The 14,413-nt window shown below is 54.6% G+C and overlaps 5 protein-coding genes across 5 annotated transcripts; 2 read left to right on the forward strand and 3 right to left on the reverse strand.

The window, feature by feature from the left end:
• Window positions 1-4: 4 nt before the first annotated feature.
• On the reverse strand, window positions 5-1,753 carry C8A04DRAFT_8605 (eukaryotic and archaeal DNA primase, large subunit-domain-containing protein; the record flags this gene model as incomplete). Its single annotated transcript, XM_062785175.1, has 4 exons — window positions 5-185; window positions 295-902; window positions 965-1,515; window positions 1,579-1,753. 4 exons carry the CDS (start codon window positions 1,751-1,753, stop codon window positions 5-7), a joined length of 1,515 nt encoding a protein of 504 aa, XP_062641646.1.
• A 926-nt stretch (window positions 1,754-2,679) lies between these two features.
• C8A04DRAFT_24079 (uncharacterized protein) lies at window positions 2,680-3,727 on the reverse strand (the record flags this gene model as incomplete). The annotated part of the gene is made up of 3 exons (XM_062778965.1): window positions 2,680-3,567; window positions 3,636-3,653; window positions 3,725-3,727. The coding sequence occupies 3 exons, from the start codon at window positions 3,725-3,727 to the stop codon at window positions 2,680-2,682; spliced, it is 909 nt and encodes a 302-aa protein (XP_062641647.1).
• A 1,010-nt stretch (window positions 3,728-4,737) lies between these two features.
• Window positions 4,738-8,057, forward strand: C8A04DRAFT_33735 (dehydratase family-domain-containing protein; the record flags this gene model as incomplete). The annotated part of the gene is made up of 8 exons (XM_062782575.1): window positions 4,738-4,765; window positions 4,894-4,919; window positions 4,985-5,534; window positions 5,794-5,797; window positions 6,185-6,268; window positions 6,335-6,386; window positions 6,420-6,519; window positions 6,553-8,057. The coding sequence occupies 8 exons, from the start codon at window positions 4,738-4,740 to the stop codon at window positions 8,055-8,057; spliced, it is 2,349 nt and encodes a 782-aa protein (XP_062641648.1).
• A 398-nt stretch (window positions 8,058-8,455) lies between these two features.
• Window positions 8,456-9,533, reverse strand: C8A04DRAFT_24082 (uncharacterized protein; the record flags this gene model as incomplete). Its single annotated transcript, XM_062778966.1, has 2 exons — window positions 8,456-9,441; window positions 9,503-9,533. The coding sequence occupies 2 exons, from the start codon at window positions 9,531-9,533 to the stop codon at window positions 8,456-8,458; spliced, it is 1,017 nt and encodes a 338-aa protein (XP_062641649.1).
• A 621-nt stretch (window positions 9,534-10,154) lies between these two features.
• On the forward strand, window positions 10,155-13,377 carry C8A04DRAFT_33736 (P-loop containing nucleoside triphosphate hydrolase protein; the record flags this gene model as incomplete). Its single annotated transcript, XM_062782576.1, has 6 exons — window positions 10,155-10,175; window positions 10,275-10,428; window positions 10,500-11,038; window positions 11,081-11,456; window positions 11,521-13,223; window positions 13,303-13,377. The coding sequence occupies 6 exons, from the start codon at window positions 10,155-10,157 to the stop codon at window positions 13,375-13,377; spliced, it is 2,868 nt and encodes a 955-aa protein (XP_062641650.1).
• Between the last annotated feature and the right edge of the window lie 1,036 nt (window positions 13,378-14,413).

Raw genomic sequence — 14,413 nt, forward strand, 5'->3', positions numbered from 1 at the left:
TGCCCTACCCTTCCATTTTGATATCTCCCTCTTGCTTTTGCTTACTGCGACCATCCATATTTTTGAGCTGATAACTCCGCTTGAAGTATTCGTTCGGGTGTACGATTGTGTCCAGCTGCGCCGCTGTCATGATCCCATCGTCCTTGGCTCGTTTCAGTTCCGTGTGGTGCAGATGCTCGAAGACGCTACATCCACCCAGGGGCGAACCATTAGCTTTTGCGTTTACACCACACACTTCGGGTTTCGGTATTTGACACTGGCATAGAAAATAAGCGAATGAAATTAAGGACGTACCGATTACAAGCCATGTGAAATTTTTGGCTGTCTGTGTCCTCCTTAACGCCCTGCAGCACCCCGCGATCGGTCACCCCCGACGCGCGGAGCAGTGCGGTGAGGTTGTCGAGGCTAAAGTGGCGGTACGGGCAACCATGAGCCTCCCCAGATCCGGGCGCGCGCTCCGTCAGGATCTTCTGGCAGCTGAAAGGGCTGTACCCACCACCGCGGCGGTTCATGTCGCCGCCTACCTGGCCATATGCGTGCTGCACGTTGTAGCGATAGTCCTTGTTGAATGTGTCATCCGTGATGTTGCGGAACGACGATCGCCAAAAGATGAGACACTCCTCTAGGTTGAGTCCGATGCCCTTGAGGAAGAGTGTGTATTGTAACCGCCCAAAGTGTTTAAGGTGTGCATCGCGCCGGAGAGAGCGGTGTAGGTTTGACATGCACATGGGGAAGTGCTGTGACAGATTATCCATATTACCTGCCGTGATCTCAGCGCCGTCGATCGCGGTGCCCGAGCCCGTGTAGCTCGCATCGGGTGCGATGAAACTTTTCGAGAGATGGTCAAGGATCGGTGTGAGCCGGTCGTCTTCGTCTAGCCGTGGAAGGGCGCGTGATGTGAGCTGAATATGGTTTTGTCAGTTACGCCCCTCACACTCAGCTTTTCGTGGACGGCGGAGCTTACTTCCAAGGCCTGCTCCAGCCGTTTCGTATACGCATTCAGGACCATGCTCTGCTGCTCCCTCGCCGGAACATATGCCTTGCCCGCCCTAATGTACACCTTCCGCCCCTCTGTCAAATCTGGTACCCGCATCCAATCCACCTTGCACCACTCTTCGTCCATCACCTGCTGCGCCCGCCTCCCGTGACCAAACCCGATTGTCGTCGCCAGCAGTGGTGCTAGTTCGCGCTTTTCTTCTTCCGACACGGGTTCCCAGTCAAGGTTTAGAGAGCGCACAAAAGCAGCCCGCTCGCGCGAGTCGTCGGCCTGAAAGCGTAGACGAAACAGCATCGTCTCGACGCGAGTAAAACGACGGCGCAAGTCCTCGGTCGACGCAAACGCTAGGCGCAAAATGAAATGGCTGTAGTGGTCCCGTTGGCGTTGAATATTTAATTCGGAGCTGTTGGAGCTTGTCGAATCGAGCGGAAGGTACTTCTCCAGCAGTGGTTTCATGTGAACGGCAGTTTCGGCGGGTGTCTTGTTTCGGAAAGAGCACGCTTCAAGTTCAGCAAGGACTGTGCCATTCGTAGTCAGTTTTTGGTTATTCTAGAGGCTCCTTCCAGCGTAGGTGTACACACTCCTCAACCTGTCCATCGCCCATTGCTCAAATTGCTCTAGGGTGATGTCGGCGGTGGGCGGCGTGGAGTAGAAGTTCAGGCGGTGCGGATACTCCGTGTCCTTGTACGAAGGATCCGCGAACTGTTTTTTGCGGTGGTCGAGGACTTTTGTCCTCTTTATATCGATGCGATTCATGGCGGCTGTGGTTTGACGGGTTGCTTAGGAAATTTGTGAACGCTCTTTCGGAAGCGGCTCGTGCAGACGAGGTCGACGAAGGGTTACGATGGGGGGAGACGCGTTGTGACGCGCTTCGTTCGGGCAAGTTAAGGATAGCCCAATTAGCGCGTTAAACCCCTGTCATATCAACCCTAACCCTCGATATTTGACAACACCATCCCTTTCAGACGCCTCCGTCAGTGATTTTCATCCCTCCCGCCTTCCGTCTCCACTGGCAAGGAATCACCAGTCCGAAATTTGGAAGCAGAATCATTACATGCTTCAATCAAGGAACATCTCCTTCATCGAATAAGGAAGGGATTGCCGCCTTGATGGACTAAATTTCAGTAGTTCTACTCAGTTTTCCGCCCATCTTGGAACTCATCGCAAGATTGGGAGGGTTTCCCGCCGGCATGCTCTGGTTTCTCCTCGGTACCGAATATGGGCCCAATTCAAGCCCTTCACACCCCGAACAACCCACGCCGCCTCAAGTATGTTTGCCCTTACGTGCCCATTTTTTTCGGGTGGGCATTCTTCTCCCCCAGGACATTCTACATCAACGACGCTACCGAGCACTGAACATCCTCCCCTATGCCTGATTTGGTTGTCTAAGCGACTGGAGACTTTGCGCTAAGTTAGCACGAGAGCCACCGGTAGCTCACAAGTGTGGTGGACCAAACGGGTTTAATGGATAGTAGGAAATGCTGAGCTGGTGTTGTCAAGAACTACTCCATTTGTCCGGTCCCGGGGCGACAGGAACTAATTTGCGGATACCCAAGATCCCTCGTCGTTTCAAAAGAACGAGGTTGACCCATTACCCAGGGTCTATATGCCGAAGCCCAAAGATCTCGTAGCCGGTCCGGGCGTCTCGATGAGAAGCGTTGATTTGCCTCGGTGTATTTTTCTCAAGGCGGTGTTTGGTGGTTTTCCCAGCTTGCATACCCCTGAATTTTCCATAGCAGCATCTGCAAGTTAACAGTAGCCTGCCTTCCGAGGAGAAACAGGGACCCCTCATCAAGGAGAGTTGAACGCTGCCTCAATTTCTCAAGATACTCGTCCCCTAGAATCCCACGCAAGTTGTGGACGGCGAGTTTCGATACCCCGAACTTAGCAGGCCCAACATCCATAGATGATAATCTTGGGGGAACGAACTCCAATGCAGGGCCAGGTGTCGCTCCTTTGGCCTGTCCTAGGTATAGGAGACAGCCCCGATGCTTAAGCTCCTTAACATCATCCCAGCGCTCGCACTTGACAATGAAACCCCGTGCTTGCTCCTGGGATAGTCTCGCAAAGTGACACAAGGCCTCAACCGCGCGTTTGCGTAGGAGATCGAGGATGACGGTATCCATATCACTGCGCCAGGTCGCGTTATTGATCATAACGTGGAGCCTATGCCCCTTGTCGCTCATGCGGAAGAATTTCCTGTAGCCCACAAAATACTTCGATTTGGGGTTCTGTAGTTCCTGGAGGAATTTCTGGCTTGAAAGTGCATAAGAGCTGGGGCCCGTTTTCTTGTCATCCCACTGCTTAGATTCGTTTTCGGTTTCGGGGGCGGGTGTGAGCTTGTCCGACCCCATGTCCGACTTGGACAATTCCACGTCCTCCCGGGTGAGCTTCTCTGTGTCCACGGGATCGCCTGGCCCTCTGCTAACCTCAGTAGGGCCATTTAAATCCACGGCGTCACTAGTTTCTTGCCCCGCGGCTGGCCTAGGACCCCCGGAAGGGCTTCCGGCCGCAGTTGTATCGGCAGCTTTGGACTCTAGGTCCTCGGGGAAGAAGTAAGGTGCTTTAGTCTCGGGATGGGCGACAATTAGAAAACGTTGGAGAAAATATTCAGGGACTGGAGTTTTGGTAATCGCACATCTTCGGATGGGCGTGGCTAGGGCGAGAGCTGGAGACCGTGTCAGACTGGTTCTTAAATACTACGCAAAAAAGAATATGGACGATTACCATAGGGATTGCGAGCAAGGCTTCTTTGGAATTTGGTTAATTTGTATGGAGATGACAGGGGCTTTCGTTGAGTGAACTTCTGTCTTGCCGTATGAAAATTTGGGTCCATCAACGGGGAAATCGGCAAGTCGCCAACGGCAGTGCTAATCGTGTTGCTTCCTAGGTCGATGTCGAAATCCCAGTAATCGAGGTCACCAGCTTGGGGGCTGGTACGAGCTCGGACGGCCCTCGCATGTGCCTTGTTGCTTGGCTTTCTAGGAGAATGAGTTTGAGATGGGGGAAGCTCGTGTTGCTGTGCATCTCTCTCTCCCCCACGGAGCAACTTAGCCAGGGGATCTTTCGCAAGACGAAGAAGTCCGGTGAAAAGGCCTTTCATGGCTACACTGCCTCGAAATTTCCCATAAAAACACACCAAAGCGGTATTCGAGGGTGGTTGATTGTGAGCTTGTAGTTATGGGACCTGATTTTATGAGGGAGAATGTTAAAATCGAGCCTCAGGTAAAATAGGTGAGGCACCAAGGTAGCGACAGCCAAGCTCGGGTTTTGTAGTAGTGTATGTCCACGCTCCTAGCAAAACTACTCGAACACACTAGTGTAGGAAATGCCGGCCAAAGTGAATGGGTTTGATATGTTTGTAATCGCGGGTTTCACTGTAATTTTTCGTTGCTCAAACGGCACCGTTGAGAAAGCCTGTGACCAATAAGAACCTGATCGCATGTCAAGTGGAGGTTCGCCAAGCCCAGGGTGCTCGCGAGGTGAAACCCACTGTGGGTCAAGTTCCATCGCGCGGCTCACCCTTGTCCCTCTGAACCTCCCACACCTCACCTTTTCTAAACATTCCAGGGAGGCTCCTCTATGTCCCGGACGTCACTCCTCAACGGCCCCAATATTTCAACATGAATGCCCAGCGCGCAGCCTTGCGGCTGTCTCAGAGGCTAGGGAGAACACAATTTCGTCGGTTTTCCAGATTTAACGCGCCTGGTGGCGCGATTCCCCCAACGAGCGGCATTCCAATGCCGTACATCACCGAGGTCACAGTACGTTGTCAATATCTGGGATTGGGAGCCGCTTTACTGACGAAATAGATAGGCCGGAGGGTGGCGTACATGTGGGTTTCAGCTGTACATCATCTGAGACTCCATTTGCTGACGCTTAGTTGTAAAACACAGCCGATATATTCTCGAAGCTATTGCAAGTGAGTTTCTGGTTTCCTGGGCACGCCCCCCCTCTGCCCGGCCGCACAACGCTAAGTCAGTCCAGGAACGGATTATATGTCTTAATGGAGCAATTGACGACACCGTCTCAGCATCGGTCGTGTCCCAGTTGCTGTGGCTCGAGTCGGACAACCCTGAGAAACCAATCACAATGTACATCAACTCCCCCGGGGGCGAGGTCAGCTCAGGACTCGCCATATACGATACGATGACTTATATCAAGTCACCCGTCTCAACTGTATGCGTTGGGGGCGCCGCATCCATGGCCGCGGTTCTTTTGATCGGTGGCGAGCCTGGAAAGCGGTATGCCTTGCCGCATAGTTCTATCATGGTGCACCAACCCCTTGGTGGCACCCGTGGGCAAGCGGCGGACATCTTAATCTACGCAACCCAGATACAGAGGGTGCGAGAGCAGATCAACAAGATTGTGCAGAGCCACATCAATAAATCTTTCGGGCATGAGAAGTACGACATGCAGGCTGTCAACGACATGATGGAGCGGGATAAGTATTTGACAGCAGACGAGGCGAAGGAGATGGGAATCGTGGATGAGATTTTACACCGGAGGGAGAAGGGAGATGAGATGCCGGGAGTCGGTGACGGAAAGGCAAAGCCATAGCGCGCGAGCACTATCACGCATGAGCGTTGTTAGGACTTCCTGGAGCAGGGTGGCGTTGTGACGCAGAGGAACAAAATACGGTTTGCATGGGCATTGGATTTGCTCCCACCTTGTCTTTTGTTCGGGAAATTCGTAGCTGAGGAATTGGGTGGGCATTTACAAAACTTGGCAACCAGTTGCAGGCTGTTTAGTGCAACGCAGGATATCTTGGGGTTAAAGGCTGGAAACGAAACTAGATGGGTGGGTTTGGGTTTGGATGTTGGCTTGGGTGTGATAAACAGGACACTCCCAAGCTGGTATGTCTGTACCCAAGCTCCCCCTTTGAGATCCATCGGCCAATCGGGAAGCTTGCATTTCGACACCACGGCTGCTGCGGGGATCCCGCGGGGACCCTTGTCTGTGTCCCTGTGACTTGGGAACACACATTGGTATTTTAGCTCCGACTTCGCCCAAAACTTCGACTCACATCCAAATCTCTTGACAATTCGCTCTTCCCAACGCCGCTCGAGGACCAATTGACCGAGGTTTTGGGGCTTTTGGATTAAACAAGGCCATCCCGGGTTTTATGTCTTGAGCTCATTGATCCGTCCACCATCACATCTCGGCCGTGCGCATACTTCCCGCGAGCGCCATGCTCTCGCCGTCGCTCCTACGCGGGAGCGTTCCTAGGGCCCTAGCCTCGAGCCGGGTGTTACCCCTAAGGAATCATCTGTATGTTTCCCTTACCTGCCCATGCTTGTTTAAAACCTGTCCTGACTCCGTGGCCCTACGTTCCAGCCGCTTCCTCTCCACCACACCTCGCCGATATACCGAGGAGAAGCTCAATCGAGTGTCGGCGCATATCACACAGCCTAAGTCCCAGGGCGCCTCGCAGGCCATGCTCTACGCCACCGGCATGAACGAGGAGGACATGTCCAAGGCTCAGATCGGCATCTCGTCTGTGTGGTATGAGGGCAACCCTTGTAACATGCACCTGCTCGACCTATCAACATTAGTCCGTGAAAGTGTCAAGAAGGCCGGTCTCGTTCCCATGCGCTTCAACACCATTGGAGTCTCAGATGCCATCAGCATGGGCACTACCGGGATGCGGTACAGCTTGCAGAGCCGAGAGATCATTGCGGACAGTATTGAGACTGTCATGCAGGGTCAGTGGTACGACGCCAACGTCTCGCTGCCCGGTTGCGACAAGAACATGCCTGGTGTTCTGATTGCAATGGGCCGCGTTAACCGGCCAAGTCTGATGGTGTATGGCGGTACCATCAAACCCGGCTGCACTATGAAGGGTGAGCCCATCGACATCGTCAGCGCGTTCCAGTCCTACGGACAATATCTCTCGGGCGAGATCAACGAGGAACAGCGCTTCGACATCATCCGCAACGCTTGCCCAGGTGGTGGCGCCTGTGGCGGCATGTATACAGCCAACACCATGGCATCTGCCATTGAGACCCTTGGCATGACCCTCCCGGGCAGCAGTAGTTTCCCCGCCGAGGGCCCGCGGAAGAAGGCCGAGTGCGAGAGCGTCGGTGAGGCCGTCAAGACCCTCCTTCGGGAGAACATCCGGCCCAGCGACATTTTGACACGGCAGGCGTTTGAAGACGCCATGATTGTGGTCGGCGTCTTGGGTGGCAGTACTAACGCCGTGCTCCACCTCATCGCTATCGCGGACTCGGTTGGGATCAAACTCGACATCGATGACTTCCAGGCCGTTTCGGACCGGACACCGCTCTTAGCTGACCTTAAGCCCTCGGGCAAGTATGTCATGGAAGACCTGTTCAACATCGGCGGGACCCCTGCCCTGCTCAAGTTCCTCCTTAAAGAGGGTCTCATCAGTGGCTCGGGGATCACCGTCACAGGCAAGACCTTGAAAGAGAACGTGGCCGATTTGCCGGGCTTCCCCGATGACCAGCCCATTATCCGGCCAGTGAGCAACCCGATCAAGCCGACAGGCCACATCCAGATCCTGCGTGGTTCGCTCGCCCCCGGCGGCTCGGTCGGTAAGATCACAGGCAAGGAGGGTCTTCGTTTTGAGGGTACGGCTAAAGTGTATGACTACGAGGACGCCTTTATCGAAGCGCTTGAGCGTGGCGAGCTTAAGAAGGGCGAGAAAACGGTGGTGGTGATCCGGTACGAAGGCCCCAAGGGTGGTCCCGGCATGCCTGAGATGCTTAAACCTAGCTCGGCGATCATGGGAGCCGGCCTTGGAAACGACGTCGCCCTCATCACAGATGGCCGTTTCTCAGGCGGTAGCCACGGCTTCTTGATTGGGCATATCGTGCCCGAGGCTATGGAGGGTGGGCCGATCGGCCTGGTTCAGGATGGTGACAAGATTGTCATTGATGCTGAGAAGCGCGTGCTCGACCTCGAGGTGCCCGCCGAGGAAATGGAGAAGCGCCGCAAGGCATGGAAGGCGCCCGAGGCCAGGGCCCCGCGCGGGACCTTGGCAAAGTACGCCCGGCTTGTCACCGATGCTAGCCATGGGTGCGTTACAGATAAGGCGTGAGCAATCCGGCTTTAACTACGGGCGGATGTGAGGAAAAGGGATAAAATAGGGGTTTGCGGAAGTTCGGCTGGTTTATATGTACATACATTTTGCGTTTATTTGCGGGTATAAACGAGGGTGGCGGTTACTGTTTTCTTGCCATCTGGGAGTATCGTCAAAAAGGTGGATATGCGTTTGTTGCGCAGCCTAAAATTTACTCTTAAGTTTTATGTCCGTCGTTGGCCCGCAGTAGAAAATACAGTAGTCAGCGTCGCATTGCTTTGCCCACAAGCGTTACGCATCCGTAAACATTTACCACACCACCTATCCACTGGAAATAAAATAACAATGCTCAATTACGCCATGCGGCGGGTTGTATTCGGTAATGCATCACCTCGACCCGTGGTTCTTTACCCCTTTTACCTCTTCGCCCAAGCCGCCAAGAATCTCTTCTTGTCCCTCAACGTCAAGCCAACCCTCTTTGCCCGCCCTAACCGCGCCAACGCTTCCCCAATACCGTCCAATAGTTGTTGCTCCTCTGCTGTGGGTTGGTCCTCCGCACGTCCAGCCCAACCAACCCCGCCAGCAGTGTTAGGTACAGCAGGATGGCGCGCTGACGTCCCATTCTTCACCTTGGCGGTGTTGGACACGCCCTCCGCGATCCGTACCCTGACACAATGTGTCGGGCGGCCTAACAGCTTCCACACAAAGCCGGCGAAGCCTTTAGTCCCTAGAACCGGTGTGGCAACATCAGGCGGCGTGTAGCGCAAGCTGAGCGGGAAGATGGCGTTCTCAGCTGGGACCGTCAACAAGCAGGGGCTGAGGGGGAGGATGCCCCTGCCATTGGTGGTACCACATTCGGGAAACACGGCGATGACACGGTCTGGGTGGCGGGATAGCAGCGCACGCAAGTCAGTCAATTCTCCGGCGGACGACTGTCCCTCCCACTCATCGAGTGTGGCAACTTGTGCGGCTGGAGAGATGGCGGCAAAGATAGCGGATAGGAGGCTGGTGCGCCGGACCTTGCGTGATAAGGGGTGTGCAGCGACAAAGATGGGGTCAAACACGGCCGCAAGGTACAGTGCGTCGAGTGGGGTGGTGAAGTTGGCGGCAATTATAGAGCCCGGGTGCGGTACTCGTGAAGGGGACTGTTGGCTAAGCGAACCGCGCTTGACGCCGTCCAGCTGCAGGTCCACCCACCAGACGCCGGGCACACCGAGAAGTGCCCATAGCAGCAGCTTTCGGGCTACCGTCGGTATAAACGGGAGGTTGTTGAGAATAAGGAAGTAGGCGAGTGTAAGGGAGATGAAGAAGGGGAGGCGGATGAAAAAGAGGGTCGCGTGGAAAAGGGTCCCGAAGATGGAGGATTCCGTGGTTACCGGCAGGAACGGCGAGATTCCGGATCCTGTTAATGCACGGTTAGCTATGAACAGCATAAGAGGGTTGCATAGAATTGGAGAACTTGCCCCTATCGCGAAACTGTGAAAACTTCTCCATGAGGGCAGGGGTTTGGCTGAGAGAACCGTTGTGGAGGTCGGGCGACAGAAACGGGTGGCGTGATGCCGATGCAGGAGTTATTGCGGCATTCGTTCGCGGGTTTGCAGCAACTGGTATTTGGGCGAGGATAGATTGGGCTGCTTATCGGGGGCAATGGATTGGGTGGTTCGCGACTTCCACGTTGCTGTAGAGCGCAAGTTAAAGTCTGGCGGCCTGCTTGCATGTGATGGTGTTGTCCAGATCCTGCTGATCCTACATAATACGTTCAAGTCCGTATTGAAACCCTAACCCTGAATAACAGCCAGTATGTGGCTTAATCAGTGGCTGTGCGGCTCAGGTGGCTGAAGTGTCGCTTTCCCCACAAGCGAAGCGGCCTGTTGCCCGCTCATTGGCTCCACCCCTCTTTTTGTTTTGGTTGCCCTGGTGAACGGGGTCAACGGAGCTCTCCATGTAATCTGACAACCGCCTATTGCGGAAGAAAGGCAATAACCCCCGAACCAATACCCCAGAAAAGTCACCCCACCCTTCAAAACGTCGGCACCACTCGCAACCACACCAGGAGCTTTGCTCCTGTCGTACTTGCTCGCCCATCTGCTCGTTCCACGCATGCGCAACCTCAACATGGACAACGCCGAGAACCGAGTACGTTACGATACCGAGGGAAAGAAAGGCGCCTCGTCAGAAAGGGGGAGACGGAAGGCCGTCATCGAAGGACACTAGTCACTGACAATTGTACAGCAGGGCCGTCAATCAAGGCTACAGCCGCCTCAAGTACATGCAGCATCCGCGATCACTGGACCGACAACGGCATGTCTCCAGGCGATTAGCGACTCCCAGAACAATGCGCGGGCTCAACCCACTGGTATTCCCCAGAAGCGTCCTCATAAAGGGAGCGGTACGCCATTAGCACCTCGGCCGGCCTGATATAACTTGGGGAGATTACTGACAAACAGCCATGCGAAGCAGTATCCCAACCAGAACAGAAGCGCAAGACCCTAGCGGAGAAGGCGGGCGAGCCACTCAAGCCCGCCAACCCTCCCATGAATGGCAACCTCGTCCGAGCGAGTAGTGTCAAAGGATCGTCAATGACCAGCCTAGCCGCCAGTCGACCTCCCACCTCATCCCGACATGCGCCGCCCGGCAGCTTTGGTCGGAGCATCGGCCCAACTACTCGTCCGACGTCGACAGGCAGAGCTCCGACGTCAATGGGTTTTGTATCTCCCAACACTCGTCCACGCGGGCTAACCCGCACCCGGCCTGCAACGTCTATGGCGCACCGGGAGATGGAAGAGGAAGGTCAGGTCCGGTCAGGCAAGGGTACAGAATTTCCCCCTGTTTTCCCATCCCGCATCCCACAGTCGCACAAGGTGCGAAATGCCGCCCGCCAGTATTCAGTAATCTCTCAGTCCCAGTCGGGCATCCACAGTATCCTTGAGCCGAGCAAGTGTTTAGAAGACGTCTTTCTCGACAACCAGCCTCCTGAAAACGTCCAAGAAGGCCGAGTGGTCTTTGAGCAACAAAGGCAGCTTCCGCCTCGAGCATCTTAGTCGGATGTCCCGAAGGACAGCAGTCTTCCCATTAAGTATTGCCGCGATGAAGCGGCCAGAGGAACCCCATCCCAGCCCGCCGATGCGCAGAGACCACCCCCAACGACACCAACAACACCGCCAACTGTTACGAAGTTTTATGCAGCGTATGAGTCGGCAAAGGCGAAGACGAAGTCGTGGAGCACTCTCAAGGCATCTGCTTTTCGAAATTATTATCTTTGCAAGGACTCGACCGTAACATCTTTCACAGTTTCGGATGTCGACAATCGGATAAACCAACTCGACAGCGAAGTCAAAGCCATGAAAGAGACGTTCGATCTTACTCTAGCCGACAAGCAAAACATGGAGGCGGCCATCTCGGCGGAAAAAAGGAAAGGTGAGTGCTGGCTGTCCGTGGGTGCGTGAGGTTAATGGACCGAAGGACTGACTTCTGGGTGTAGTATATGATCTTGAGATGGAGCGTCAGCACCTTATGGACCACAATTCCCAGCTTAAGGGGCAACTAGACCTCCAACGGCAAGAAAACAGCTCACTGCAGCAAGAGAAGCAATCTTTAGTGTTCGACCTTGAGGCAGAGCAAAGGAGGCAGAAATATGCCATTGAAGACCGGCAGCGAGAACACAAACACGAGGTTGACGAAATTCGACACCAGTTCAAAGGAGAACTAGACCGACTGGTACGAGAGCATGGGGAGGCCTTGGAGACATTGGAACGACAGTACCACTCTAAGCTCGCCGATGAGCACGCACAGAACTCCAAGGAGCTTCAGGAACTGCGCTCCAAGCTCGGGGCGGAGCAACAGGACCTGAACCTAGAGCTACTCAAGAAGGAGCGCGAGATCCAGGAAATGCGGTCACAAACCGAGGTACTCAAGTCAGATCTGGACCGCGAGCACACCCTTAAGACAGCTCTCCAGCAGCAGATTGCCGAAATGACGACGACAAGTATGACCCTGGAAGAGCGACTGCGCGGGCTGCGGGCGAAGATTGATTTTCTCGAATCGGACAACAAGCAGCAAGCGGACTCCTTTGCCAGTATGGAAGCCCGTCTTCAAGAAGCTCTACAGATCGCCGAAGAAGCGCGGCAGAAGCTGATCAAGGAGGAGACGGAGCGCCGGGTACTTTTCAACAAGTACCAAGAGCTAAAGGGCAACATCCGGGTCATGTGCCGAGTTCGGCCGGTGCTTGACTCAACGGAAGGAGAGGAGGCTCGGATCGCGTTCCCCGACGTCAAGACGTCGTCGCAAATTGATGTGACAGGCCCAGAGGAGAAGAGTAGCCTCGGCGCCATCAGCCGCAAGGTGCTCCCCTTTGAGTTTGACCGAGTGTTCGACCCGTCGGTGCACAACGAGGAGGTATTTGGCGAGATCTCGCAACTTGTACAGAGCGCGCTCGATGGATACAACGTGTGCATCTTTTGCTACGGCCAAACGGGATCCGGCAAAACGTACACTATGTCCTCGGCGGATGGTATGATCCCGAGAGCCACGCACATGATCTACGACACTATCACCAAGCTGCAGGAGAAGTCTTGGACGTACACGATGGAGGGTAGCTTTGTTGAGGTGTACAACGAGGAGCTACACGATTTGCTTACGCCGGGCCGCGAGTCGGACAAGGACAGCCGGAAACGGCCCGAAATCCGGCACGATGACGTGCGCAAGCAGACCACCGTTGTCAATTGCAAGACGGTCGCACTCGACTCGCCTGAAAGGGTGGAGGCAATGCTGAAGCAGGCGCAAAACAACCGGAGTGTGGCGGCGACTAAAGCCAACGAGCGCTCCTCGCGATCCCACTCGGTATTCATCCTTAAGCTAGTCGGCTACAACAGCGCGACGGGCGAGCGTTGTGAGGGCACACTCAACCTGGTCGACCTGGCCGGCTCGGAGCGGCTCAAGCACTCGCAGGCAGAGGGCGAGCGGATGCGTGAGACACAAAACATCAACAAGAGCCTCGCGTGCTTAGGGGATGTCATTGAGGCTCTAGGCCGCGGGTCCGGCCACGTGCCGTACCGCAACTCCCGCCTCACGCACCTGCTACAGTACTCGCTAGGCGGCAACTCCAAGACCCTCATGTTTGTCATGGTCAGTCCGCTAGAGGCGCATCTAAAGGAGACAATTACCAGCTTGCGGTTTGCGACGAAGGTATGCTTGTTCAATTTTGTGATGCCGTTTTTGCTGTGTGAAGGAAAACTAATCTGAACCTTTTACTTTACCCTTCTAGGTACACAATACTCACATTGGGACGGCTAAATCGACCAAGAAGCTTGGGAGTTCCACGCCCGACTCTGGCCGTTGAGTCTCGTATCAGGATTGGTGTGGGGAAGGATCATGTTATTTCCTAGGCCGGGTTGATTGTGTGTTGGTTATTTGATGCGATCGCAGGTCGCACGCAGGTTTGGCGGAAAACAGGAGTTTGCAATGTTTATGATACCACGACTCAACTTGACGGCATGAGTTCTTGTCAGAATTGCGCAGCGGGCAGCGCTGTGGGTTATTGTTTGGGTAGAGCGGGGGGAGGGGGGAGAGGGGGGGTGGTCTTTTATCTTCTTGTTGCGACCGATGTTGGTTGTGGTTTTCTAGGAGAGGACCTAGGTAGGGTGGCATGGTTGGCCGCTCGGTCAATGGTATCTTTTGGAAGGCGGTAGGGGCAAGTCATGCTGAATTCGGTGTTTGTTGGGTGGGATTGGTGGGAGGTTATATCTGGATTTGTTAGGCCGTTCGTCCATCCAATTTCTTCATTTTCCTTTTTCGTGTGGAGGATTAAGCTTAGTTTTGGTTTTCCTTTCTCTTTTCCCTCCCTTTCGCTCCTTTTCATTGCGACTGCTGTGGAGGTCTGTCTACTTAGCAAGGAGGGTCAGAGATGATGAGAAACTTAAACAAATCACAATTCGCTTGTCTCCTCCTTCAAGACCAACTTACCGTAGGAGCATAGGTAGGTGCTTGGAACCTGTTTGCGACGATGCGGGGGCGAAGCGTAGTTCAGATGGCATGGAAATTTCAATGCCTCTGATAACTAGCAGTTATTATTGGCGAATCAGGTTTGTTATGACTGGTTGTTAACTAACAACGCTAGCCCACCTCCGACTCGAGCAATCGGGCGGGACGGTGGTTCGGGTCTCCGACTTGCCGGCTTCGCACCTCGCACTCTTACCGGCCCGGGCTTTTTGGATCCTACAGGTCTCGGCAGCATTCGCCAACCCCCGCCAACGCCCATCCCGCGTCGACGAAGGATCCCTCAGCCCCGCCGGGAGTCGGCAGATCGCGCCCCGATCCAGCGGCCGAGTCTCGTATGCTCCAACAGCCAGCCACGATTAGGATGAGCGCTATTCACA

Source organism: Dichotomopilus funicola (genome assembly GCF_033296635.1).
Source record: "Dichotomopilus funicola strain CBS 141.50 unplaced genomic scaffold C8A04scaffold_1, whole genome shotgun sequence".
In the NCBI taxonomy this organism is placed as follows: domain Eukaryota; kingdom Fungi; phylum Ascomycota; class Sordariomycetes; order Sordariales; family Chaetomiaceae; genus Dichotomopilus; species Dichotomopilus funicola.